The 25,632-nt window shown below is 40.5% G+C and overlaps 1 protein-coding gene across 1 annotated transcript in view; it reads left to right on the top strand.

The window, feature by feature from the left end:
- The window catches only part of gabrzb (gamma-aminobutyric acid type A receptor subunit zeta, b), a 96,661-nt gene that overhangs the window by 5,500 nt on the left and 65,529 nt on the right, over positions 1 to 25,632 (top strand). Inside the window, exon 2 of the mRNA XM_036960549.2 lies at positions 22,821 to 22,910. Coding sequence (XP_036816444.1) covers positions 22,855 to 22,910 — 56 coding nt within the window. The 5' untranslated portion in view covers positions 22,821 to 22,854. The remainder of the gene's footprint in view (positions 1 to 22,820; positions 22,911 to 25,632) is intronic.

The raw sequence follows: 25,632 nt of genomic DNA, 5'->3' as shown, positions 1-25,632 counted from the left end.
CAATGGTCAGGGCGTGAGTTGGGGTGGGAGGTCTATGTTTGTTTTTCTATGATTTGGGGATTTGTATGAACCCTCAAATATTGTGCACAGGTGCATCTTATGCTGGGGACAATAAAAGGCCACTCTAAAATGTGCAATTTTGTCACACAACACAATGCCACACATGTCTTGTGTTTTGAAGGAGCGTGCAATTGGCATGCTGACTGCAAGAATGTTTTGATGGGCGAGGGATTGTAATGCAGTTTGGCATTTATTGGGATGACTCATGTAGGCCTACTGGAGGCAGCTCTGCAGGGTGGTCACTAGCGAGCACAGCTACAAAGTCATAAAATCGCATTTAAAACCTAACCCTTACCGTAACCACACTGCCTAACCGTTCATTTCTGAATTTTGATGCTATATAGCCAATTTTTACTTGGCACTGGCCCATCTAGAAATTGCTCAGCTCTGCCTATAGGACAAGATTCGTCCCAATAAAAATCAATCTGCGATTGTAAAATTGGTCACCATCTGGATGTGACCATGACATGCCAATTATTAGCTAACGTTATTGCCCACGGGAAGCGTCAGCATGGCAAGTCGAAGCCGGTGCGAATGACCAGTGCACCGATGTTGTATCAAATTGCTTCCTGACGTGAGTTGCTTGCCACGGGGTAGTTGTAGGCCTATCACATGCCTGCGGTAGCTACAGATGTAGGATCTTAATTTGAGCTAGTTTGCTACGGCAGAAAAATAATCCTGCAGCAACAGGAAATGTAGATTATTATGTGGATAATTTTTTCAGGGGTTGATACATTTTCCGTAAGGGAAAATCAAGTCTGACATTTCTAAGTGGAAATGACAAACTTCAGAAGCCCTTTTATACCTCAAAAACACTTCAAGTTTTACATTTCCTGCACTGCAGGAACGTAATCCTGCAACAGGGTGATCAGATTAAGATTCTGCATCTGCAACATGGCCAATTTGTTCCATCCACCCCACTTTATTTTAATAGGATAGCAGCCTACACAATAAATAACTTATAATATTGGTAGGGCCATCCACACCAAGGATGATAACTACAAGGATAACTGTAATGATGAACTATAGGCTACATAACTGCAAAACGTTGGCGAGCGTCTACACTAGAGGAAAGTATATCGTTCTACAGTAGCTTCACCTGTCAATCAACTGATCAACGCATCCCCATGAATAGTATGCATGTCAATCTCTCCTGGCTCAAAGTATAGGATAGATCACTACTAGTATTTGTGAGAAGTATTGACTTGTTTCATGTACTGAGCTGTCGGGTTTAAACTACTAGCACACAGCTCAGACTCCCAATCATAACCCACAAGACATGCCACCAGAGGTCTTTTCATAGTCCCCAAGTCCAGAACAAACTATGGCGCACAGTACTACCATCTGTGCGGCGCCCTATGGGCCTCGCGATCACGGCCAGTTGGGATACAGCCCTGGATCGAACCCGGGTCTGTAGTGACGCCTCTAGCACTGCTATGCAGTGCCTTAGACCACTGTGCCACTTTTGGAACCCCATGACTACATGGAAGTCTATTCTACATTAAGTAACTCATGCAAGCAGTAAAATCAGATTTTAATAATGGATCAAAAATACTTTTGGAACAACATGGACTGTGAAGGGACACACACACAGGCACAGACACACACATACACACACACACACACACACATGATAACATACGCACTATACACACACATACACATGGATTTTGTGTTGTATGTGTGATAGTAGAGTAGTGGCCTGAAGGCACACACTTAATGTGTTGTGAAATCTGTTGTGAAATGTGTTGTAATGTTTTTTAAATGGTATATAACTGCCTAAATTGTGCTGGACCCCAGGAAGAGTAGCTGATGTGTAGGCCTATTAATAAGGTGGTAACTGGTAACACAGACCATTCAGTGCTTTCAGGATGTGTTCACTGTCATAGTGACAACTGCAATAATACTTCAATGTGCATGTAATGAAAAATAATATAGAAACTCGTATTTAAATGTAGCAGTTCAACAACGAACGCCGTTAAGCCTTCACATCTTTTGTAATTGCTAGCCTTGTTGCTCAAGTGGTTTGCGAGTGATTTCCATTTTCTAATGGTTGCCAATAGTTTGGATCTTAGACAAGAAAGATGTTCTACCTAGGCTACAACACACAGTGCAATGAAGAATGTATTATTGTTAGCAAGTTAGTACATTTTTCATTAGTTTGACTTTTCTCATTGTTGCTATTATTCCCCAGTGGATAGCCTACTCTCTGAGCAGAAGCCTACTCTCTGAGCAGAGTGTGTTCCCAATAGGCCTGGAGGGTGGCTGTCTCGTTGGATGAGTGCTGGAGCCTTCTAACGTTTGTAATTTCCACTTTCAAATGTCAGACTTGATTTGCCCTAACAAAAAATGTATCAACCCCTAAAAAATGTCCATTACTTATAATCCACACAATAATTCACGTTGCCTGTTGCCGCAGGACTATTTTCCTGCTGTGAGAAACTGGTCAAATTAAGATCCTACATCTGTACTTTTCTACTAGCTGCATACAATAATAGCCTAAATACTGAATCAAATCCGCTGAGCTATTATAATATTGTGAGTGCTACAAGTAGGCCTATGACACGATGTCATATTCCAATTCCAGAATTAGAAAACCCTGTAGACAGTCATACAGTGAATTCCTAACTTAGTTATTGACATTATGGTTGTCAATTCCTTTGGATCCTATCAATATCATCACTGGCCAATTTGATAAGACCATCGCACGCTCTCTCTCTTCTTTCAAACTCCCCACCAGTTCTTTTGGCTGCTGTATTTTACATTCAGCAAGCAAGAGCAAGTGGGAATCTCTCCTCAAATAGGCTAAAAGTAAAGAAAATGCTTGTAAAAAAAGTGTCCAACAAGCTATTGTGGTCTAGCTTTTCCAGGGACTCCAAAATCATAGAGGAATCGCTGTAGCTGAGATGTTTGTAGCAGAGAGGCCAGGTACGGAATCGCGCAAAGAGAACAGTAAAGACAGACATGCTAGAGATGTGTAGCCTAAGTTAAAAGCGTATGAATATTACCCCATCATTAATTTGCTAAATATTAGCCCTAATACTGCAGTGAATATACAGAATAAATGCACACAGTGAAATAATGTTTTTTTAACAGACTATGAAATGACAGGTAGCCTAGCCTACACCGTGTGTTCTCCTCAGGCTCCCCAATTGGCTAATCTTTTTAGGGACAAGAACATGATCGTACATAGGCTATAACAATACGGTGCCATAATTAATTGTATTATTGTTTTCTAGGGAGTGCAGAATTGCTGTAAACTGTAGTGAATATGTCATTTGAATAACCTCTAAAAAGCCCTGATTAGGCCACCCATTGGATCAGTTATGGGTCTTTTCTCGACCGTTTACAACATCCAGAAAGGCACTTTAGCAGGCCAGTAATGGGTGTATTTTGTCAGGATGTATCTGCGAATGAATACGAATGAAAAATATGGCCTTCTCCTACTGAAATGCACTGTTTGTCATTGCTAATCATTCGCCCAAGTTGTCATATAATTGAGGTGGCCACCAATAAGCCTACATTCCCAGTTATTCAGGCAAGTTTATAGGGCGGGGACCTTTAGGCAGTGTGAAGGTGGCGTGGGAGGCAGTGAAAAATATCACCTTTTCCCAACTTTATGCAAACCACCAGCAGCGACTGCTGGGCGATGACCAATCATATCCAGTGGTTCCCAGGACGAATTTGATACTATGCGACCCAAGACTTTCTTCAGCAAAGATGGCTGAAAAAAGTATTAGGATGGAAGCAAATGTAAGTGATTATAACGTCATAACGAATCATGCTAAAATTGTACAGTTGACAGGAATATGCTCGTTAATGTAGAGACAAATGATTATGCATATTTTTTTATCATAAAGTTAATTTACGAAAATCGCGATATAGAAAGCTAGCTGACTGGCTAGCTTTATGGGTGTTGTAACATGAGTATGAAATTGTAATTATATTTGTTTAATGTTTTAGGGACTCCTGAAACAACCAGCAAACCAGGCTGTCGTCTTGTGAAACAGTGGATGTAAAGAATCTAGCTGGCTAAAGCATTTACTGCAGATTGAATGTACAATTTTGTAAGCTTGCCTTGCTGATATTTGCCATGCAATGCAGATATATGAAATAACGTAGCTAGCTAACTATATTCTTGCTTATTGTGCAGTGGATGATAAAAATATCTGTATCCCTATGGATGTGTAGCTAGCTATGTAGCTGATCTGTGTATGGACCCAAATGTTTGGTATACATATTAGTTCAGAACCTAGCTAGCAACCTCAGCTATCATAGCCAGTTGTATCAACTTCAAAACAGTCTGAATGACATTAAAAGCCTATGGATGGAGTAGAATTTAATATAAGTCTGTGCCAAGGATGCAAGTCGTATTAAACATGTAGTTATTACTATGCATGAGATCCCCACATTGTAGCCTGTACATGCAGTATATTCACTGATCATGTGTTCTACCATGGCAAATAAAGGTGCAGTTCATGTATGAATGTTTTTGAGATTATTTTTCAGTCATATCCAATACCAGGAGTATCAAATTCCAGTCTTTGAATGATGCTGTGTCTGCATGTATGTATTACAATTATACACTTCAACAGTGTTGACCAATCTTGGTCCTGGGACATCAATAGTTACACATTGTAACTATGCAATTTACTAGAAACATGGTTTAACTAGTTAAAGGCTGATTTGTAATTCATATATACAGAAATAGAGTTTAAAACAGTACACTACACTTTCGATGCATCATGTAAATACTCAAACCAGTTCACCTCAATACCTAATTTCCTTAATCTGCATTGATCTGATCAACATCAAATCAAATCCAATTTTATTTGTCACATACACAGATGTTAATGGGAGTGTTCCGAAATGCTTGTGCTTCTAGTTCCGACCATGCAGTAATATCTAACAAGTAACCTAACCTAACAATTTCAGGATAGGTGTAGTATTTCATCAAATGAGAGACTTAATTTCAACCAGTAGAGAATGTGAAACGCTTTATTGAAAGAAGTTCATTATCCAAGTGTTATAAATACAAAATACATGCATTATAAATATTATAATTGTAATATTATATTATAAATACAAGTTCAATGTGTACTTCAATGCACATCTGGTGTGCATTATAAAAACAAAGAAAGAAAGAAGGTGGTGAGGGAGGTGTAAAAGACAGGAAGGGAAAGAGGTAAGAACAGAGGAGCAGGGAAGACAGCATATGATTAATGAATCACAGTGCTACCTTAATATTCTCTCAGTTCATCACAATTATATAATAGTGTCTAGTGGTGTCTCCTAACCAGCCTTGGGCTCCCAGTCGGACCGAAGGTTATCTTAAGCGCGGGTGAGGTGGCGATGACGGGACTGGGGGTTGGCATCCTCTCTCACATCAAAACATACCTGCAGACAGACAGGTGGAGACAGAGAGATAGCATGTTTAAGCCTTGTGTTTTTTTAAAAATTTAACACTGTAAGTCATCATAATCATCAGGATGTGAAATGCAAAACTGACCTTGGATCATTAACTCTGGGGCAACGATATCTATCTTTATTTCAATGTAAAGCATCTCTTTAATAATACTTTCTGTTGACCTGACCAAGTGACCACTCACCTCTGATCATGCTGTGCCCTCTATGTAGCCAGTTCAGATGTGGGAGGGATTCATCGATACAGCTGATATAACCTATAGGATTTAGGCAAAAGGGGAGAGAGGGATGAAGTGAAGGAGAGAGGCTGTTATTGAGAAAATAAGGTTGTTAAAGCGACAGTGTTCAATAGGAATCTGTGTGCCTCACCTGGTGTCCACACTAAGTGGCTGCAGAGTACTTTATATTGAAAAACATGCACAGACACATGAGGACAAACAATATAGTATAGTTATAGAAATAATGAAGTGTCTTACTATTCTCCATGGCTGGGCCTCTTGCCTATTCTTTGAAGGTGGAAGGAGCCACACCTGAACCTGCTTACTGCACAATCCATCAATCAGATTGATACATGAATTTGTAGGTGTGGGTTATAGGGTGTCTAATTGTTCTACATTTTGTCAATATGGGTGACCTAAAATAGCCTGTTTTGTTTTTGTACAGACATCACACCCTTACCTAAACAACACCCTCACCTGAGAAGTAGAAAGCAAAGGGAGAGAAACTGGGAATTGAATAACTGCTGTTGACATAGCTAAGTAAATGGAATACTCTTATTGCAATGTGGATGGCTCTTAAAAGAGCCTTTGGTTGTTGCCAGGGAACAGCACCCTCTTTGAAGAAATAGGAGGTGAAGATCTCCCACACACGGATTACCTCTCTTGCTGCGTTGTAGGACCCCATCCTTGAAACATTCTGCAGAGCAGCATACTTCTCCTCTGGCACACAGCGGCGAGCTGCAGATCCCCTCCTGGTCCTCGTGTCCTTCCTCATGAAGTTATGCAGGACATAGGTATCCTTCACACGCCTGAATTCCTCACTGAGGCAGTCCCAGATGGCCCTGGTCACCCAACCTTGCAGTGCCCTACACGCTAACTGTAGGCAAACGTTTTGAAAGAATCTCCAGTTACAAGGTATCTGTAGGAATATGGAAGATAATGTCATTATTAAACTTTTGCATCACCAGGTAATTGTGGATTACTAAAGTATAATGTGCCTTATAACTAATAATGATAACGTAATAATAATTATCATAATGATAGATGCATGTGCACACACGTGCATGTGTAGCATGTGATATTAACAGGATCATATTAAGGATTGCATGATAAATGAATACATACAGTGCCTTGCGAAAGTATTCGGCCCCCTTGAACTTTGCGACCTTTTGCCACATTTCAGGCTTCAAACGTAAAGATATAAAACTGTATTTTTATGTGAAGAATCAACAACAAGTGGGACACAATCATGAAGTGGAACGACATTTATTGGATATTTCAAACTTTTTTAACAAATCAAAAACTGAAAAATTGGGCGTGCAAAATTATTCAGCCCCTTTACTTTCAGTGCAGCAAACTCTCTCCAGAAGTTCAGTGAGGATCTCTGAATGATCCAATGTTGACCTAAATGACTAATGATGATAAATACAATCCACCTGTGTGTAATCAAGTCTCTGTATAAATGCACCTGCACTGTGATAGTCTCAGAGGTCCGTTAAAAGCGCAGAGAGCATCATGAAGAACAAGGAACACACCAGGCAAGTCCGAGATACTGTTGTGAAGAAGTTTAAAGCCGGATTTGGATACAAAAAGATTTCCCAAGCTTTAAACATCCCAAGGAGCACTGTGCAAGCGATAATATTGAAATGGAAGGAGTATCAGACCACTGCAAATCTACCAAGACCTGGCCGTCCCTCTAAACTTTCAGCTCATACAAGGAGAAGACTGATCAGAGATGCAGCCAAGAGGCCCATGATCACTCTGGATGAACTGCAGAGATCTACAGCTGAGGTGGGAGACTCTGTCCATAGGACAACAATCAGTCGTATATTGCACAAATCTGGCATTTATGGAAGAGTGGCAAGAAGAAAGCCATTTCTTAAAGATATCCATAAAAAGTGTCGTTTAAAGTTTGCCACAAGCCACCTGGGAGACACACCAAACATGAAGAAGGTGCTCTGGTCAGATGAAACCAAAATTGAACTTTTTGGCAACAATGCAAAACGTTATGTTTGGCGTAAAAGCAACACAGCTGAACACACCATCCCCACTGTCAAACATGGTGGTGGCAGCAGTGACAGGGAAGATGGTTAAAATTGATGGGAAGATGGATGGAGCCAAATACAGGACCATTCTGGAAGAAAACCTGATGGAGTCTGCAAAAGACCTGAGACTGGGACGGAGATTTGTCTTCCAACAAGACAATGATCCAAAACATAAAGCAAAATCTACAATGGAATGGTTCAAAAATAAACATATCCAGGTGTTAGAATGGCCAAGTCAAAGTCCAGACCTGAATCCAATCGAGAATCTGTGGAAATTACTGAAAACTGCTGTTCACAAATGCTCTCCATCCAACCTCACTGAGCTCGAGCTGTTTTGCAAGGAGGAATGGAAAAAAATTTCAGTCTCTTGATGTGCAAAACTGATAGAAACATACCCCAAGCGACTTACAGCTGTAATCGCAGCAAAAGGTGGCGCTACAAAGTATTAACTTAAGGGGGCTGAATAATTTTGCACGCCCAATTTTTCAGTTTTTGATTTGTTAAAAAAGTTTGAAATATCCAATAAATGTCGTTCCACTTCATGATTGTGTCCCACTTGTTGTTGATTCTTCACAAAAAAATACAGTTTTATATCTTTATGTTTGAAGCCTGAAATGTGGCAAAAGGTTGCAAAGTTCAAGGGGGCCGAATACTTTCGCAAGGCACTGTAAATACCACTTAAAGCTGGATGATGAGTTGATCATTTAAATCAGCTGTGCAGTGCTAAGGCAAAAAAAAGTGTACCCCTTTGAGTCCCCAGGACCAGGACTGAGAGCCACTGCTCTTCATTGGGACCTCTTCATCTGTAGACAGGCTTTTTCATAGCTCTCTTTATCTGCGGACAGAAAACCTCAGACGAAACAGACTTCATTATACTCAAATTACACTGCACTTAATATTATGTTACTATTATCTCCGTCCTCACTTCTAGGGATTGGAACTACACAAAAGTACCTGCCCTATCCAGAATAGCCTACTCTCTCACTTTGACAGTTGGGGCTAGCCAACTAGCTAGCTTATTTAGCAGCTCATTTGAGTTAGCCTGCACTGTAGCTAGTTAGCTAATACTACACCATTTGAAAAAACATTTTCAAAATGTATTTACTTACCTGAATAGGTTCACCCAGCCATGTGAACAATTGGAAACAGGGCAGCAATTATTTTGCAATGCATTATTTCGCAATGCGATTTTTTTCTTATTCTCCTGGACAATTGGCCGGTGCCAATTTTTTCATCAGCTTTTCAAAATAAATATTCGTCCAAAACCCGGATATTACCAGCTAACGGAAACACTGTTCCACACAATCAAATTCATGTTTTCCTAAAATGAGTTGAGCGAACAGGGCTGACATGTTGAGCTCGACCACCTCAGTCAATTATGAAACAATTGTAAATAGACCAAAAAGAGAGAGAAGACCCAAACAACGTCACATGCTCTGAATCATTTAAATATTATTTTAACAGGGTAAATTGTTTGCATAACAGGGTTGGCCTTGAAAAGACTGTCAGATGTAAATGCATCACTAATCACATGAATATACAGTGGGGCAAAAAAGTATTTAGTCAGCCACCAATTGTGCAAGTTCTCCCACTTAAAAAAGATGAGAGAGGCCTGTAATTTTCATCATAGGTACACTTCAACTATGACAGTCAAAATGAGGAAAAAAATCCAGAAAATCACATTGTAGGATTTTTAATGAATTTATTAGCACATTATGGTGGAAAATAAGTATTTGGTCACCCACAAACAAGCAAGATTTCTGGCTCTCACAGACCTGTAACTTCTTCTTTAAGAGGCTCCTCTGTCCTCCACTCGTTACCTGTATTAATGGCACCTGTTTGAACTTGTTATCAGTATAAAAGACACCTGTCCACAACCTCAAACAGTCACACTCCAAACTCCACTATGGCCAAGACCAAAGAGCTGTCAAAGGACACCAGAAACAAAATTGTAGACCTGCACCAGGCTGGGAAGACTGAATCTGCAATAGGTAAGCAGCTTGGTTTGAAGAAATCAACCGTGGGAGCAATTATTAGGAAATGGAAGACATACAAGACCACTGATAATCTCCCTCGATCTGGGGCTCCACGCAAGATCTCACCCCGTGGGCTCAAAATGATCACAAGAACAGTAAGCAAAAATCCCAGAACCACACGGGGGGACCTAGTGAATGACCTGCAGAGAGCTGGGACCAAAGTAACAAAGCCTACCATCAGTAACACACTACGCCGCCAGGGACTCAAATCCTGCAGTGCCAGACGTGTCCCCCGCTTAAGCCAGTACATGTCCAGGCCCGTCTGAAGTTTGCTAGAGAGCATGTGGATGATCCAGAAGAAGATTGGGAGAATGTCATATGGTCAGATGAAACCAAAATAGAACTTTTTGTTAAAAACTCAACTTGTTGTGTTTGGAGGACAAAGTATGCTGAGTTGGATCCAAAGAACACCATACCTACTGTGAAGCATGGGGGTGGAAACATCATGCTTTGGGGCTGTTTTTCTGCAAAGGGACCAGGACGACTGATCCGTGTAAAGGAAAGAATGAATGGGGCCATGTATCGTGAGATTTTGAGTGAAAACCTCCTTCCATCAGCAAGGGCATTGAAGATGAAACGTGGCTGGGTCTTTCAGCATGACAATGATCCCAAACACACCGCCCGGCAACGAAAGAGTGGCTTCGTAAGAAGCATTTCAAGGTCCTGGAGTGGCCTAGCCAGTCTCCAGATCTCAACCCCATAGAAAATCTTTGAAGGGAGTTGAAAGTCCGTGTTGCCCAGCAACAGCCCCAAAACATCACTGCTCTAGAGGAGATCTGCATGGAGGAATGGGCCAAAATACCAGAAACAGTGTGTGAAAACCTTGTGAAGACTTACAGAAAATATTTGTCCTCTGTCATTGCCAACAAAGGATATATAACAAAGTATTGAGATAAACTTTTGTTATTGACTAAATACTTATTTTCCACCATAAATTGCAAATAAATTAATTAAAAATCCTACAATGTGATTTTTTGCATTTTTTTTCTCATTTTGTCTGTCATAGTTGAAGTGTACCTATGATGAAAATTACAGGCCTCTCTCATCTTTTTAAGTGGGTTGAACTTGCACAATTGGTGGCTGACTAAATACTTGTTTGCACCACTGTACGTATTTTGGGGGGATTAAGAGGATTGAAATATTTTGACACTTTAGCAAACCTTAAAAATTTGATTTATTACAATTGACCCAATGTCATCCGGGTTAGGGGAGGGTGTAGCCGACTGGGATGTTCTTGTCCCATCTCGCTCTAGCGACTCTTGTGGCGGACCGGGCGCATGCATTCTGACACGTCTCCAGTTGTACGGTGTTTCCTCTGACACATTGGTGTGGCTCGCTTCCGGGTTAAGCAAGCAGTGTGTCAAGAAGCAGTGCAGCTTGGCAGGGTCGTGTTTCAGAGGACGCATGGCTCTCGACCTTAGCCTCTCCCGAGTCCATACGGGAGTTGCAGCGATGGAACAAGACTGTAACTACCAATTGTATATCACAAAATTGGAGAGAAAAATGGGTAATATATTAAAGTGCACTTCATTTAATATAAAATGCAATATTGGTGCATCATTTCTACTTTTTAAGAGATCAAAGGAAAGCAAAAGGCATCCATTTCGTTCAACGACCCATTAGGTTTTCATCAATAGGGATTAAAATCAATTAGGTAATCTTGTTGGTTTATCCAATCCAGTGTCTGTACAGTGATTATAATAACACAATGCATTTGATTATTAATGACATCCAGTAAATAGAGATAATTCCTGTCACTAAGCACTGCTAGGTAACACTGCAGTCAATGTAAAGTCATTTCAAAATCCTAAATTAGAATCACTCTTTTAACTCCAAATTAACAAACTAAGGGGAGGATGTGTCCATCTCCAAATCTGCCTGCCAGGAATGGCAGTCGTTAACCCTCAGTATTTCCTTACATGCCATGTCTGCTAAGCCTGCTGCCTGCAGCACGTGGAACTTGGTGGTTAAGCCATTTGGGACTCTGCACAGATTTCATTTTAAGAGAGTGTACTTGGATAAGGCACGGGAGGAAACACAGACATATTAAAAGAAAGTGGAGGGATAGAGAGTGCTTTCTGTGGAAGGTTTGAAATATGCTACAGCATATATTTTATTTCCTCTATCTAAGCTGAACGCTTCATCAAAGTCATCAAGCTTCGTCAAGTTTCATCAAACTCATTATTGTGAGGTGAATATGCAGTTGAAAGGATACCCTGTGGTCACGTTAGTAGCTTAGTGAGTTGGTTGTTGGGGGGATGACTTCCAGCCAAAGATATGCTAGACTTCACTGTATGTGGAAAAGTTAAGATAACTGAACAGAACAAGCCAAATGGGTGAATCTGGATGATATACAGTCAGTTCCAGAATTATTGGCACCCTTGATAAAGATGAGCAAAAAAGACAGTATAAAATAAATAAGAGAAATACATTGCTATATTGTATGGTAATTTTTTATTTTTTTATTACAATCATTTTATTTGAATATTATTATTTTGTCTCTCTCAGTATATCCCGAGAGAGCCATGTTTCCGTGAAACAGAGTATGTTACAATCCCTGATGTCTCTCTGGAAGGAAATCCTCGCCCTGAGCTCGTCAACTTTATTATCCCGAGACTGAACATTAGCGAGACTAAATGTCCACTCCACTTATTTTCTGCCGGCAGTGTTTTGGAATAGCCTCTGGAATTAGTTCAACTGCCGTGTGGGGTAAGAACAAAGGATCCGATTTGGGGAAAGTCGTATTCCTGATCGTAATGCTGGTAAAGATTGTGAATTACCGCTGCTCTGATATCCAAAAGTTTTTCCCGACTGTATGTAATAAAACAAATAATTTCTTGGCCTAATAATGTAAGAAATAACACATAAAAAACAAAATACTGCAAAGTGTCCCTAAGAGTTAAAAGCACGGCAGCCCTATTCGTCGGCGCCATTTACATTTAGGTCCGGTCTAATTCTCTTTTTACATTCGTTTTTTAGCAGACACTCTTATCCAGAGTGATTTACAGTTAGTGCATTCATCTTATGATAATGAGGTGGGACAACTACATATCACATAAGCTAGTTCCACCATTGGGGTGCTAGGACAGAGAAGAGCTTCTTTCTGCAAGCTGTTCAATTGCCAGTGCAAAGAGAAAGGGAGAGAAGGGATATCCCTGTCTTGTCTTTCTGCAACAACAGCCATTATTGATGAATCTATATCATGTTTTTTTTTGCGTATTGTATTAAACTGAAACATGTTCTTATATTTGTTTGTATGTGTTTATTTTAATAAACCCTGTTTGATTGATATGTATCAAGTCTGGTAAGACTTTTTCCAATTAATTGCTTATAAGCTTTGTTATTCTTTTATTGTCACAATTTATGAAACATATGGGTCTATAATCAGCAGTGCACTACATATTTTTATGATTTTATAACTGAAATAACTGTTTGATGCATGGAATTAGGAAGTACTGAATTGAGTGACATGTGTTGTCCTTTGTGTGAATAGGGGCGCTAAATGTTGAATATAATTCTTTGGTAAATCCATCCATTCCTGGTGCTTTTCTCTGTGCAAAATGTTTAACGGTATCTAATAGTTATTTTCGGGTGATTTCTGCAGCATTGAAGGTCCCAAAGAACACAGTGGCCTCCATCATTCTTAAATGGAAGAAGTTTGGAACCACCAAGACTCGTCCTGGAGCTGGCCGCCTGGCAAAACTGACCAATCGGGGGAGAAGGGCCTTTGTCAGGGAGGTGGCCAAGAAGCAGATGGCCACTCTGACAGAGCTCTAAAGTTCCTCTGTTGAAATGGGAGAACATTCCAAAAGGGCAATCATCTCTGCAGCACTCCACCAATCAGGCCTCTATGGTAGAGTGGCCAGGCGGAAGCCACTCCTAAGTAAAATGCATATGACAGCCCACTTGGAGTTTTCCAAAAGTCACCTAAAGACTCATGAGAAAACAAGATTCTCTGGTCTGATAAAACCAAGATTGAACTCTTTGGCCTGAATGCCAAGCATCACATCTGGAGGAAACCTGCGGTGAAGCATGGTGGTGGCAGCATCATGCTGTGGGGATGTTTTTCAACGGAAGGTACTGGGAGACTAGTCAGGATTGATGCAAAGATGAACGGAGCAAAGTACAGAGAGATCCTTCATGAAAACCTCCCCCAGAGCGCTCAGGACCTTAGACTGGGGCTAAGGTTCACCTTTCAACAGGAAAATGACCTTAAGCACACAGCAAATACAATGCAGGAGAGGCTTCGGGACAAGTCTCTGAATGTCCTTGAGTTGCCCAGCCAGAGCACGGACTGGAATCCAATTGAACATCTCTGCAGAGACCTGAAAAAGCTGCCAAAGGTGCTTCAAACAAAGTACTGAGTAAAGGTTTAGAATACTTATATACAGTTGAAGTCGGAAGTTTACATACACCTTAGCCAAATACATTTAAACTCAGTTTTTCACAATTCTTGACATTTAATCCTAGTAAAAATCCCTGTCTTAGGTCAGTTAGGATCAACACGTTACTTTAAGAATGTGAATTGTCAGAATAATAGTAGAGAGAATGATTTATTTCAGGGTCGGAAGTTTGCATACATTCAATTAGTATTTGGTAGCATTGCCTTTAAATAGCTTAACTTGGGTCAAATGTTTCGGATAGCCTTCCACAAGCTTCCCACATTAAGTTGGGGGAATTTTGGCCCATTCCTCCTGACAGAGCTGGTGTAACTGAGTCAGGTTTGTTGGCCTCCTTGCTCACACACGCTTTTTCAGTTCTGCCCACAAATTTTCCAGAGGATTGAGGTCAGGGCTTTGTGATGGCCACTCCAATACTTTGACTTTGTTGTCCTTAAGCCATTTTTCCAGAACTTTGGAAGTATGCTTGGGGTCGTTGTCCATTTGGAAGACCCATTTGCTGCCAAGCTTTAACTGATGTCTTGAGATGTTGCTTCAATATATCCACATATTTCTCCTCCCTCGTGATACCATCTATTTTGTGAAGTGCACCATTCCCTCCTGCAGCAAAGCACCCCCACAACATGTTGCTGCCACCCCTATGCTTCACGGTTGGGATGGTGTTCTTCGACTTGCAAGCATCCCCCTTTTTCCTCCAAACATAACAATGGTCATTATGGCCAAACAGTTATATATTTGTTTCATCAGACCAGAGGACATTTCTCCAAAAAGTACGGTCTTTGTCCCCATGTGCAGTTGCAAACTGTAGTCTGGCTTTTTTATGGAGGTTTTGGAGCAGTGGCTTCTTCCTTGCTGAGCGGCCTTTCAGTTTATGTCAATATAGGACTTGTTTTACTGTGGATATACAGTATATGTGATATTTCAGTTGTTTTTTAAATATAAATTAGCAAACATTTCTAAAAACATGTTTTTGCTTTGTCATTATGGGGTATTGTGTGTAGATTAATGAGGGAACAAAACAATTTAATACATTTTAGTATAAGGCTGTAACATAACAAAATGTGGAAAAAGTCAAGGGGTCTGAATACTTTCCGAAGGCACTGTAGAAACTGGTTTAGCGTGTGTTCATTCTGTGAGAGTTGCGAGATATTTAGCAGGTTTATTTGCCATTAAGTAGTATGCTTTATTTGAGTTTAAGGCTAGGCAGAATACTGCCCCCTTTAGAGGAATTGCGTGCCCATAGTAAACTGAAAAAGAATATGTCAAAAATTGCTAATATATGCATATAATAATTATTATTGGATAGAAAACACTCTAAAGATTCTAAAACCGTTGGAATTATGTCTGTAAGTATAGCGGAACTCACAGGGCAGGCATTCTTCCAAACTAGTTTTGTGGTCATGAAAGTTGGGGCAACTTTGACGTGATCGCCCCCACCCTTCCCAACCAGCTATGGATCTGGGGACACTTTCTATGTCTTCCACTAGATGTCCTCATTCAGTAGAGCGTTTAATCGTTCAAATCCCGCGAGAATCGGCCCTATGGGAGTGAATTGAGTGAGTGCCGCGAGAAAATACCTGTGCGTTAGGGCGGAAATTGGTCCCAGCCATTCCTTTGTTCCAGTACTCCGGAGGAGAACTAACAACGACCGGTTGAATTGAAAATTGTTTTGTATGTTTAGAACATCCTAAAGCTTGATTCTGCACTTAGTTTGACCTGTTTAGTCGACATATAATATGTAATTTTGAAGTTTTGATGCGCAACTTTTCCGGACCAGAGGACATTTTGGGTGCATTTCAGCTGATATTGTTAGCAGATGCTAATACAAAGACACAAGACTTGAAACCAAACAATGTTTTGGGTAAGTATGAACCCTTCCAGTACATTCTGAACGAAGACCATCAAAGGTAAGGGAATATTTATGCTGAAATTGTATGTTTCTGTTGACTCCAACATAGCGGAGAAATATTGCTTATATCTGAGCGCCGTCTCAGAATATTGAATAGTGAGCGATTTCTGTAACGTTAAAAAGAAATGTAACAAAGCGATTGCATTAAGAAGCAGTGTATCTTTCTAACTATATGTAGAACATGTATATTTAGTCAAAGTTTATGATGTCTATTTACGTTATCTTGCGGCGCTACCTATATTTTCTGCGGACATTTTTGAGTATTTTCTGAACATGAATTCAATGTAAATGGACATTTATGGATATAAATGGCATATTATTGAAAAGAAAAATGTACTGTGTAACATGTCCTATTACTGTCATCTGATGAAGATTTTCAAAAGGTTAGTGAATGATTTATTTTTTAATCCTGCTTTTATAATTTTATATTTTCTGGGACAAAATGGCTGCCTCTTGTCTTCGTTTCGGTGGTGGTCTAATATAAATATGTGGTGTGTTTTCGCCGTAAAACATTTAAAAAATCTGACATGCTGGGTAGATGAACAAGGTGTTTATCTTTCATTTGAGGTATTGGACTTGTTAATGTGTGGAGGTTAAATATTTCTAAGAATATTTTTGCGTTCCATGCGCCACGTTCCAGCTGAACGTGGGAGGGGTCGTTCCCAAAAGGGAACCCTAACCCGTCATCAGGTTTTAACCTGTAGTTGTTGTCTCTCTTCAAAAGGAAAACAATGTATTGCTATTCAATTCTTCTTCCCCTTGTAAAGATTTTGAATGGGCTTTTTCTAAGGTAGTGATTTATATTTATTAATTTGAATTTATAATTCAGATTTAACTTTTGCAGAGTATGAGATTATCATTCTCCAATTGTACGCCTTAAAGATATCCCAAATTATATATGGGGTCGGCTTTTCTCTGTCCTCTATGTCTACAGTCATGGCCAAAAGTTTTGAGAATGACACAAATATTAATTTTCACAAAGTATGCTGCTTCAGTGTCTTTAGATATTTTTTGTCAGATGTTACTATGGAATACTGAAGTATAATTACAAGCATTTCATAAGTTTCAAAGGCTTTTATTGACAATTACATGAAGTTGATGCAAAGAGTTGATGCAAAGAACTCTGCAATCCACCCTGGCATGCTGTCAATTAACTTCTAGGCCACATCCTGACTGATGGCAGCCCATTCTTGCATAATCAATGCTTGGAGTTTGTCAGAATTTGTGGGGTTTTGTTTGTCCACCCGCCTCTTGAGGGTTGACCACACATTTTCAATGGGATTAAGGTCTGGGGAGTTTCCTGGCCATGGATCAAAAATATCAATGTTTTGTTTCCCGAGCCACTTAGTTATCACTTTTGCCTTATGGCAAGGTGCTCCATCATGCTAGAAAAGGCATTGTTCGTCACCAAACTGTTCCTGGATGGTTGGGAGAAGTTGCTCTCGGAGGATGTGTTGGTACCATTCTTTATTTATGGCTGTGTTCTTAGGCAAAATTGTGAGTGAGCCCACTCCCTTGGCTGAGAAGCAACCCCATGGTCTCAGGATGCTTTACTGTTGGCATGACACAGGACTGATGATAGAACTCACCTTGTCTTCTCCGGACAAGCTTTTTTCCTGATGCCCCAAACAATCGGAAAGGGAATTCATCAGAGAAAATGACTTTGCCCCAGTCCTCAGCAGTCCAATCCCTGTACCTTTTGCAGAATGTCAGTCTATCCCTGATGTTTTTCCTGGAGAGAAGTGGCTTCTTTGCTGCCCTTCTTGACACCAGGCCATCCTTCAAAAGTCTTCGCCTCACTGTGCGTGCAGATGCACTCACACCTGCCTGCTGCCATTCCTGAGCTGGTGGTGCCCCGATCCCACAGCTGAATCAACTTTAGGAGAAGGTCCTGGCGCTTGCTGGACTTTCTTGGTCGCCCTGAAGCCTTCTTCACAACAATTGAACTGCTCTCCTTGAAGTTCTTGATGATCTGATAAATGGTTGATTTAGGTGCAATCTTACGTGCAGCAATAGCCTTGCCTGTGAAGCCCTTTTTGTGCAAAGCAATGATGACAACACGTTTTTCCTTGCAGGAAACCCTGATTGACAGAGGAAGAACAATGATTCCATGCACCACCCTCCTTTTGAAGCTTCCAGTCTGTTATTCGAACTCAATCAGCATGACAGAGTGATCTCCAGCCTTGTCCTCGCCAACACTCACACCTGCGTTAACAAGAAAATCTCTGACATGATGTCAGCTGGTCCTTTTGTGGCAGGGCTGATATACAGTGGAAATGTTTTTTGGGGATTCAGTTCATTTGCATGGCAAAAAGGGACTTAGCAATTAATTGCAATTCATCTGATCACTCTTCATAACATTCTGGAGTATAAGCAAATTGCCATCATACAAACTTAGGCAGCAGACTTTGTGAAAATGAATATTCTCAAAACCTTTGGCCACGGCTGTACATTTGTAATGGTAAAGGTTTTTATTTAATACATTTTAGGCCCAGAAGATGTGCTCTGTTCATTCTGTAAATTCTGTCGCTACGTCAATTTTCAGTTGGTGTGATTAAGCATGATACCTGAGAATGATCCGGTATCACTATATCATGCATTATTTTGTGCATTTTTGGAAATAAAAATGTAGTCAATTCTTGAATAGGTTTTCTGACTTTGAGAATAAAAAGGAATAATCTTTTCTAGTTAGGAATAGTAATCTCCAGGTGTCCTGTAAATTATTTGTTGAGATTATATTTTTCAGCCTCTTTTGAGGGTCCCTAAATGTGCCTCTTTTATTACAACGTCTCTCAATCTTATCAAATGTATGATTTAGGTCACCTGCTGAAAATAATAGTTCCTGTCTGGATTTGATCTAATATAGCTAAAATTCTATCTAAAATCACCAGATTTGCCCCTGGTGGGATATACAATAAAATAAATGTTTATTTCTCACCATGTAAGGTACAATTCAACATTAGAAAATGGCCTTCTACTTGGATAGAAGGGAAAATTGTGTATTCTTATTGATCAGGATCCATACGCCTCTGCTGTTAATACAATAGGTGGCAACATAGGCCTCTCCAACTCTGCTCCTCTTTAAATATTCAATTTCAATTTTTTTTGTTGCAAGAACACCACATCTGCTAACAATCTCTTTAAGTGTTCGAGAACCATATGCTGTGCCTTCAGAATGTTGACTTTGGGAAAATAGTTCCACAGTTTAAAGATTATCATGCAAGTGTATTTAGAAATCTTTTGTTTCACACAGATCTTAAAGGTGACCTGGTGATGGTATTTAGCGTTCTTCTGTTTAACGCCGATTCGATAGCATCACTCCAGATCCTCCGGTGATACAGCCACACAAGCTCTTCCGATATCAGCTTGATCACGTAGCTGGAAATGTCACATTTTTCATAATCTTCCACTAGGGACAATATACCAGACGAGCTAAATCACTTCTATGCTCGCTTTGAGGCAAGCAACACTGAGGCATGCATGAGCTGTTCCGGATGACTGTGTGATCACGCTCTCCGTAGCCAACGTGAGTAAGACCTATAAACAGGTCAACATTCACAAGGCTGCGGGGCCAGACGGATTACCAGAACGTATGCTCCGGGCATGTGCTGACCAACTGGCAGGTGTCTTCACTGACATTTTCAACATGTCCCTGATTGAGTCCGTAATACCAACATGTTTCAATCAGACCACCATAGTCCCTGTGCCCAAGAACACGAAGGCAACCTGCCTAAATAACTACAGACCCGTAGCACTCACGTCTGTAGCCATGAAGTGCTTTGAAAGGCTGGTCATGGCTCACATCAACACCATAATGCCAGAAACCCTAGACCCACTCCAATTTGCATACCGACCAAACAGATGATGCAATCTCTATTGCACTCCACACGGCCCTTTCCCACCTGGACAAAAGGAACACCTTTGTGAGAATGCTATTCATTGACTACAGCTCAGCGTTCAACACCATAGTGCCCTCAAAGCTCATCACTAAGCTAAGGATCCTGGGACTAAACACCTCCCTCTGCAACTAGATCCTGGACTTCCTGACGGGCCACCCCCAGGTGGTGAGGGTAGGTAACAACACATCTGCCATGCTGATCCTCAGGGGTGTGTGCTCAGTCCCCTCCTGTACTCTCTGTTCACTCATGACTGCACGGCCATGGCACGACTCCAACACCATCATTAAGTTTGCAGACGACACAACAGTGGTAGGCCTGATCACTGACAACGATGAGACAGCCTACAGGGAGGAGGTCAGAGACCTAACATTGTGGTGCAAGGACAACAACCTCTCCCTCAACGTGATCAAGACAAAGGAGATGATTGTGGACTACAGGAAAAGGAGGACCGACCACGCCCCCATTCTCATCAACGGGGCTGTAATGGAGCAGGTTGAGAGCTTCAAATTCCTTACCGTCACCAACTAACATGGTCTAAACACACCAAGACAGTCGTGAAGAGAGCACGACAAAACCTATTCCCCCTCAGGAGACTGAAAAGATTTGGCGTGTGTCCTAAGATCCTTAAAAGGTTTTACAGCTGCACCATCGAGAGCATCCTGACAGGTTGCATCACTGCCTGGTATGGCAACTGCTTGGCCTCCAACCGCAAGGCACTACAAAGGGTAGTGCATCACTGGGGCCAAGCTGCCTGCCATCTAGGACCTCTATACCAGGCGGTGTCAGAGGAAGGCCCTAAAAATTGTCAAAGACTCCAGCCACCTTAAACTTAAACTGTTCTCTCTACTATCGCATGGCAAGCGGTACCGGAGCGCCAAGTCAAGGTCCAAGAGGCTTCTAAACAGCTTCTAACCTCAATTCATAAGACTACTGAACAGCTAATCAAATGGCTACCCAATGAAAGGGCTACCCCCCCCACCACACTTTATTAACTCTACCTAATGTGCCCCCGCACATTGACTCTATACCGATACCCCCTGTATATAGCCCCATTATTGTTATTTACTCCTGCTCTTTAATTATTTGTTATTCTTATCTCTTACTTTTTTTTTTAGGTATTTTCTTAAAACTGCATTGTTGATTTAGGGCTTGTAAGTAAGCATTTCACTGTAAGGTCTGTTACACCTGTTGTATTCGGCGCATGTGACAAATAAAATTAGATTTGATGGCCATGGCAAAATCTTGATTTTGTGTTCAGTTAACAATTTCTTTGTCGATTTTGATCTGTGCTTGGGTTAATTGTCTTGCTGGAAGATCCACTTGCGGCCAAGTGTCAGCCTTCTGGCAGAGGCAACCAGGTTTTTGGCTAAAATGTCCTGGTGCTTGGTAAAGTTCATGATGCCGCTGACCTTAACCCTGGCCCCATGATCAGTGGAAGCAGAATAGCCCCAAAACATAAAATATCCACCACCATATTTTATAGTAGGTATCAGGTACTTTTCTGCATATACTTCCATTTTTCTATGCCAAATCCACAACAGGTATGCAGAGCTCATTTTCATGTCATCTGTCCATAGTACGTCCTGGAGTTTGATAAATGGCACTTGGATTGAAACCAGTGTTTTGGTCAAATGACCAGAAAATAGAGCTCTTTGGCCACGCACACCAGTGGTGGGTTTGGCGTCGAAAAACAGAAGCATATGCATACTTTCTCAAACACTAAATATACAAATATGTATTTTACAGTTATAAGGAAGGTGAAATGTAAGTAAGTCGTTTTATAAATTGATTTAGAAAAAATCTAAGTCGTTTCAAGCCAAATTCATTCAGTTTTGTTGAGTAGGAAATATATCATATCATGTATTCTATATTTGTATATTTTTTTTTATCATATTTGTCATGTGCACTTGAGCTTGTGTCCTCAAAAGTGATTTCACCTCAGTAATGTATAATTTATTTTACCAGAAAGTAACATTTTTTGAAAGGTGAGATTTAGCCTTTTTTTGCAGCATGTAGCATTACTAGCTATTGTTTATGGCCCTCTCATGATAAATAATTTATTTCTGGGATGATTTAGATTACATTTTCAATTACATTTAGTTACATTTGTCACGACCTCCGCTGAAGTTGGTTACTCTCTTTGTTCGGGCGGCGTTCGGCGGTCGACGTCACCGGCTTTCTAGTCACCACCGATCCATGATTCATTTTCGTTTTGTTTTGTCTTCATTATACACACCTGGTTTCCATTCCATAATCAATGTTCCTTATTTAACCCTCTGGCTTCCCTTTCTGTTTTGGGCGTGATGTTCGTTGTCATGTGGGTTTGATATTTTGTGCTCTCGATATTTGTGTTTTTCCTTGTTGGAACATTGCTTATTTTTGAGCAAATTCTCTGATTATTACTCATACCTGTGTCCTGCTCCTGACTACGCCTTATCCATTCAGCTAATCATTGACAACATTTAAGAGGTTTTAAACCAAATCTATTTCTCTGATCAATTGCATAAGTATAAAATAATATATTATAATTTTTGGGGAGTATACCTCAGTATTTCTTATTTGTTTTATACAGGCTTTTTCTTCTCCTTTATCAAGGGTGCCAACATTTTGGAACCTGACTGTAAAAAAAAAAAACAGCACAGAAGGCTCAGAACATCTGTGATTCCCCTCAGCCAATTTGGGAAAAAAAAAGAGTCCTTTTCACTAGATCTGAACTAAATATTATTCAGTCGATGACCATAGGTGAAGTACTGCAGGCATTGAACATGCACCAACGCCTGAGTCTACCTATATTTAGGGGTTGAGTTCTCTCTTTTCTCTTTTTTTCAGATAGACTTCACCAGACGCCTCCACACCTCCAGCAATGATGGCTGTTCTCCGCTCTGGAGGAAGTGTGTTCATCATGCTCCTCATTAGCAGGTAATAAAGATAAGTTACAGTAGAATAGTTACAGTGACTGCCTAGGACCTGTGGTTACTATGTACAGATGCTGAATATACAGTCAGATGACAGTATGAGACATTGTTAAAAATGTTTTCAGACAATGGTAAAATTAGGTGTTGCTGAGTCCGGTGTAAAGGATTTTCGGTAACACTTTACTTGACACCCAGCGTCATAACCATGTCATAACCGCTGACATAATTTGTCATACCCTGTTATAAAATGGTCATTACACTATCATGACACATATTTACATCTGTTTTGACATTTTATGGCTGAGTGTAAAATCCCACAAAAGCCACTGCGGTAGTTATTTCATGGCTGGTTATGACACCTGCATAAGAGTGTGGAAACCCACAAAACCTACCACACAAGTCAAAACATTCCATTACTGTTGATACATAGGCTACGGTGTATGTTTATGTTAAAAATACAGTGGGGCAAAAAAGTATTTTGACAGCAACCAATTGTGCCAGTTCTCCCACTTAAAAAGATGAGAGTGGCCTGTAATTTTCATCATGGGTACACTTCAACTATGACAGACAAAATAAGAAAAACAAATCCAGAAAATCACATTGTAGGATTTTTAATGAATTTATTTGCAAATTATGATGGAAAATAAGTATTTGGTCACCTACAAACAGCAAGATTTCTGGCTCTCACAGACCTGTAAATTCTTCTTTAAGAGGCTCCTCTGTCATCCATTTGTTACCTGTATTAATGGCACCTGTTTGAACTTGTTATCAGTATAAAAGATACCTGTCCACAACCTCAAACAGTCACACTCCAAACTCCACTATGGCCAAGACCAAAGAGCTGTCAAAGGACACCAGAAACAAAATTGTAGACCTGCATCAGGCTGGGAAGACTGAATTTGCAATAGGTAAGCAGCTTGGTTTGAAGAAATCAACTGTGGGAGCAATTATTAGGAAATGAAAGACATACAAGACCACTGATAATCTCTCTCGATCTGGGGCTCCACGCAAGATCTCACCCCGTGGGCTCAAAATTATCACAAGAACGGTGAGCAAAAATCCCAGAACCACACGGGGGGGACCTAGTGATTGACCTGCAGAGAGCTGGGACCAAAGTAACAAAGCCTACAATCAGTAACACACTACTCCGCCAGTGACTCAAATCCTGCAGTCCCCCTGCTTAAGCCAGTACATTTCCAGGCCCGTCTGAAGTTTGCTGGAGAGCATTTGGATGATCCAGAAGAAGATTGGGAGAATGTCATATGGTCAGATGAACTCGTCGTGTTTGGAGGACAAAGAATCCTGAGTTGCATCCAAAACAGACAATAATTTGTGTGTTATTAGTTAAGCACTATGTTTGTCTATTGTTGTGACCTAGATGATCAGATTTTATGACCAATTTATGCAGAATTCCATGTAATTCCAAAGGGTTCACATACTTTTTCTTGCCACTGTATATACTGTATTCTATTCTATGGTATCTTAGTCACTTAATAATGTTTCTACTGTATGTCACAACAGGTGTAAATATGAGTAATGACTGTGTTCTGATCATATTATGACAGGTGATGTCAGCTTTTATGACATTATGAAAAGGGTTATAACCAGTGTTACCGTATTTTCTGTGTGTATGTGTGTTTGTATGTGTGAGCGTGACCAAGCGCATGGGTGAGAGAGAGCGAGAGAGATAAATCAATTCTCCATTGGTTGTTTTGTTGAGGCACATCAATACTCAATAACGACTCCCCATGCATTGGAATTCTCTACAGAAGTTTTGAAATTCAAATCGACACTGCCACGGTGCTGCTGTGTGGCACCAGTGATGCAGCAATCAGCACCACATGCACCAAGCACTGTGCCCTTCAGGAGTCACGCAGAGATAATGATGGGATGTTGTGGTGCATATTTGACCCTTACCGTGACAGGAACTCATCCTCTTCTTGCCAGAAGAATTTTCTTTGCAGGCATAATATTCTCCGTGCACAACTTAGATAAGTCCAACCCCCCGGGTACCACCTTGTTCTGCCATAAAAAGTTGCTCCATGGCACAGTATCTCCGGCCGCCATCCCTTCGGAGATTAACAGCAGGAGGCGTGGTGTCAAGTGCTATCTGCTTTGGGTACAGATGCTTTGGTCCACAGTGTCCCATCCCACACGGGAGTCTTTGTCCATTTACAGATGTGATATCTTAATTTGACCACTTTGTTGTCGCTGAGAATTTTCCTGAAATTCAAATGAGCCCTGGGATATAAATAAATTCAACTGAAATCTGCAGTTCTCTCTCCCTCGCTCAAACAATAATGCACCAGACAAAAATAGTTTCTCAACAATGTAGGGGCCAAAATCATTGACAACCCTTAAGATTCTTATAAATAATATTGTCCAAAGTTTAGTATTTGGTCCCATATTCCTAGCATGCAATGACTACATCAAGCTTGTGACTCTACAAACTAGTTGGATGTATATACAGTTACTTTTGGTTGTGTTTCAGATTATTTTGTGCCCAATAAAATATATTGGGTCATTTTGGAGTCAATTTTATTGAAAATAACTAGTGGTGCTAACGGATCACAAAACTCACGGTTCGGATAGGATCACGGTTTTGAGTCGCAGATTGGATCATTTTTCGGATCAAATATAACTTTGCTCTCCATTTATTACTTAAAGAACACTTAAAGCAAGGAACTTTTCAATGTTTAAATAAAATATTAAAATAATCTATTCAA

The sequence above is a fragment of the Oncorhynchus mykiss genome, chromosome 23 (assembly GCF_057628025.1).
Source record: "Oncorhynchus mykiss isolate SJ-2025 chromosome 23, ASM5762802v1, whole genome shotgun sequence".
In the NCBI taxonomy this organism is placed as follows: Eukaryota; Metazoa; Chordata; class Actinopteri; order Salmoniformes; family Salmonidae; genus Oncorhynchus; species Oncorhynchus mykiss.
The sequence above is the reverse complement of the archived record's forward strand: the minus strand, read 5'-3'. Positions and strand labels throughout refer to the sequence as shown.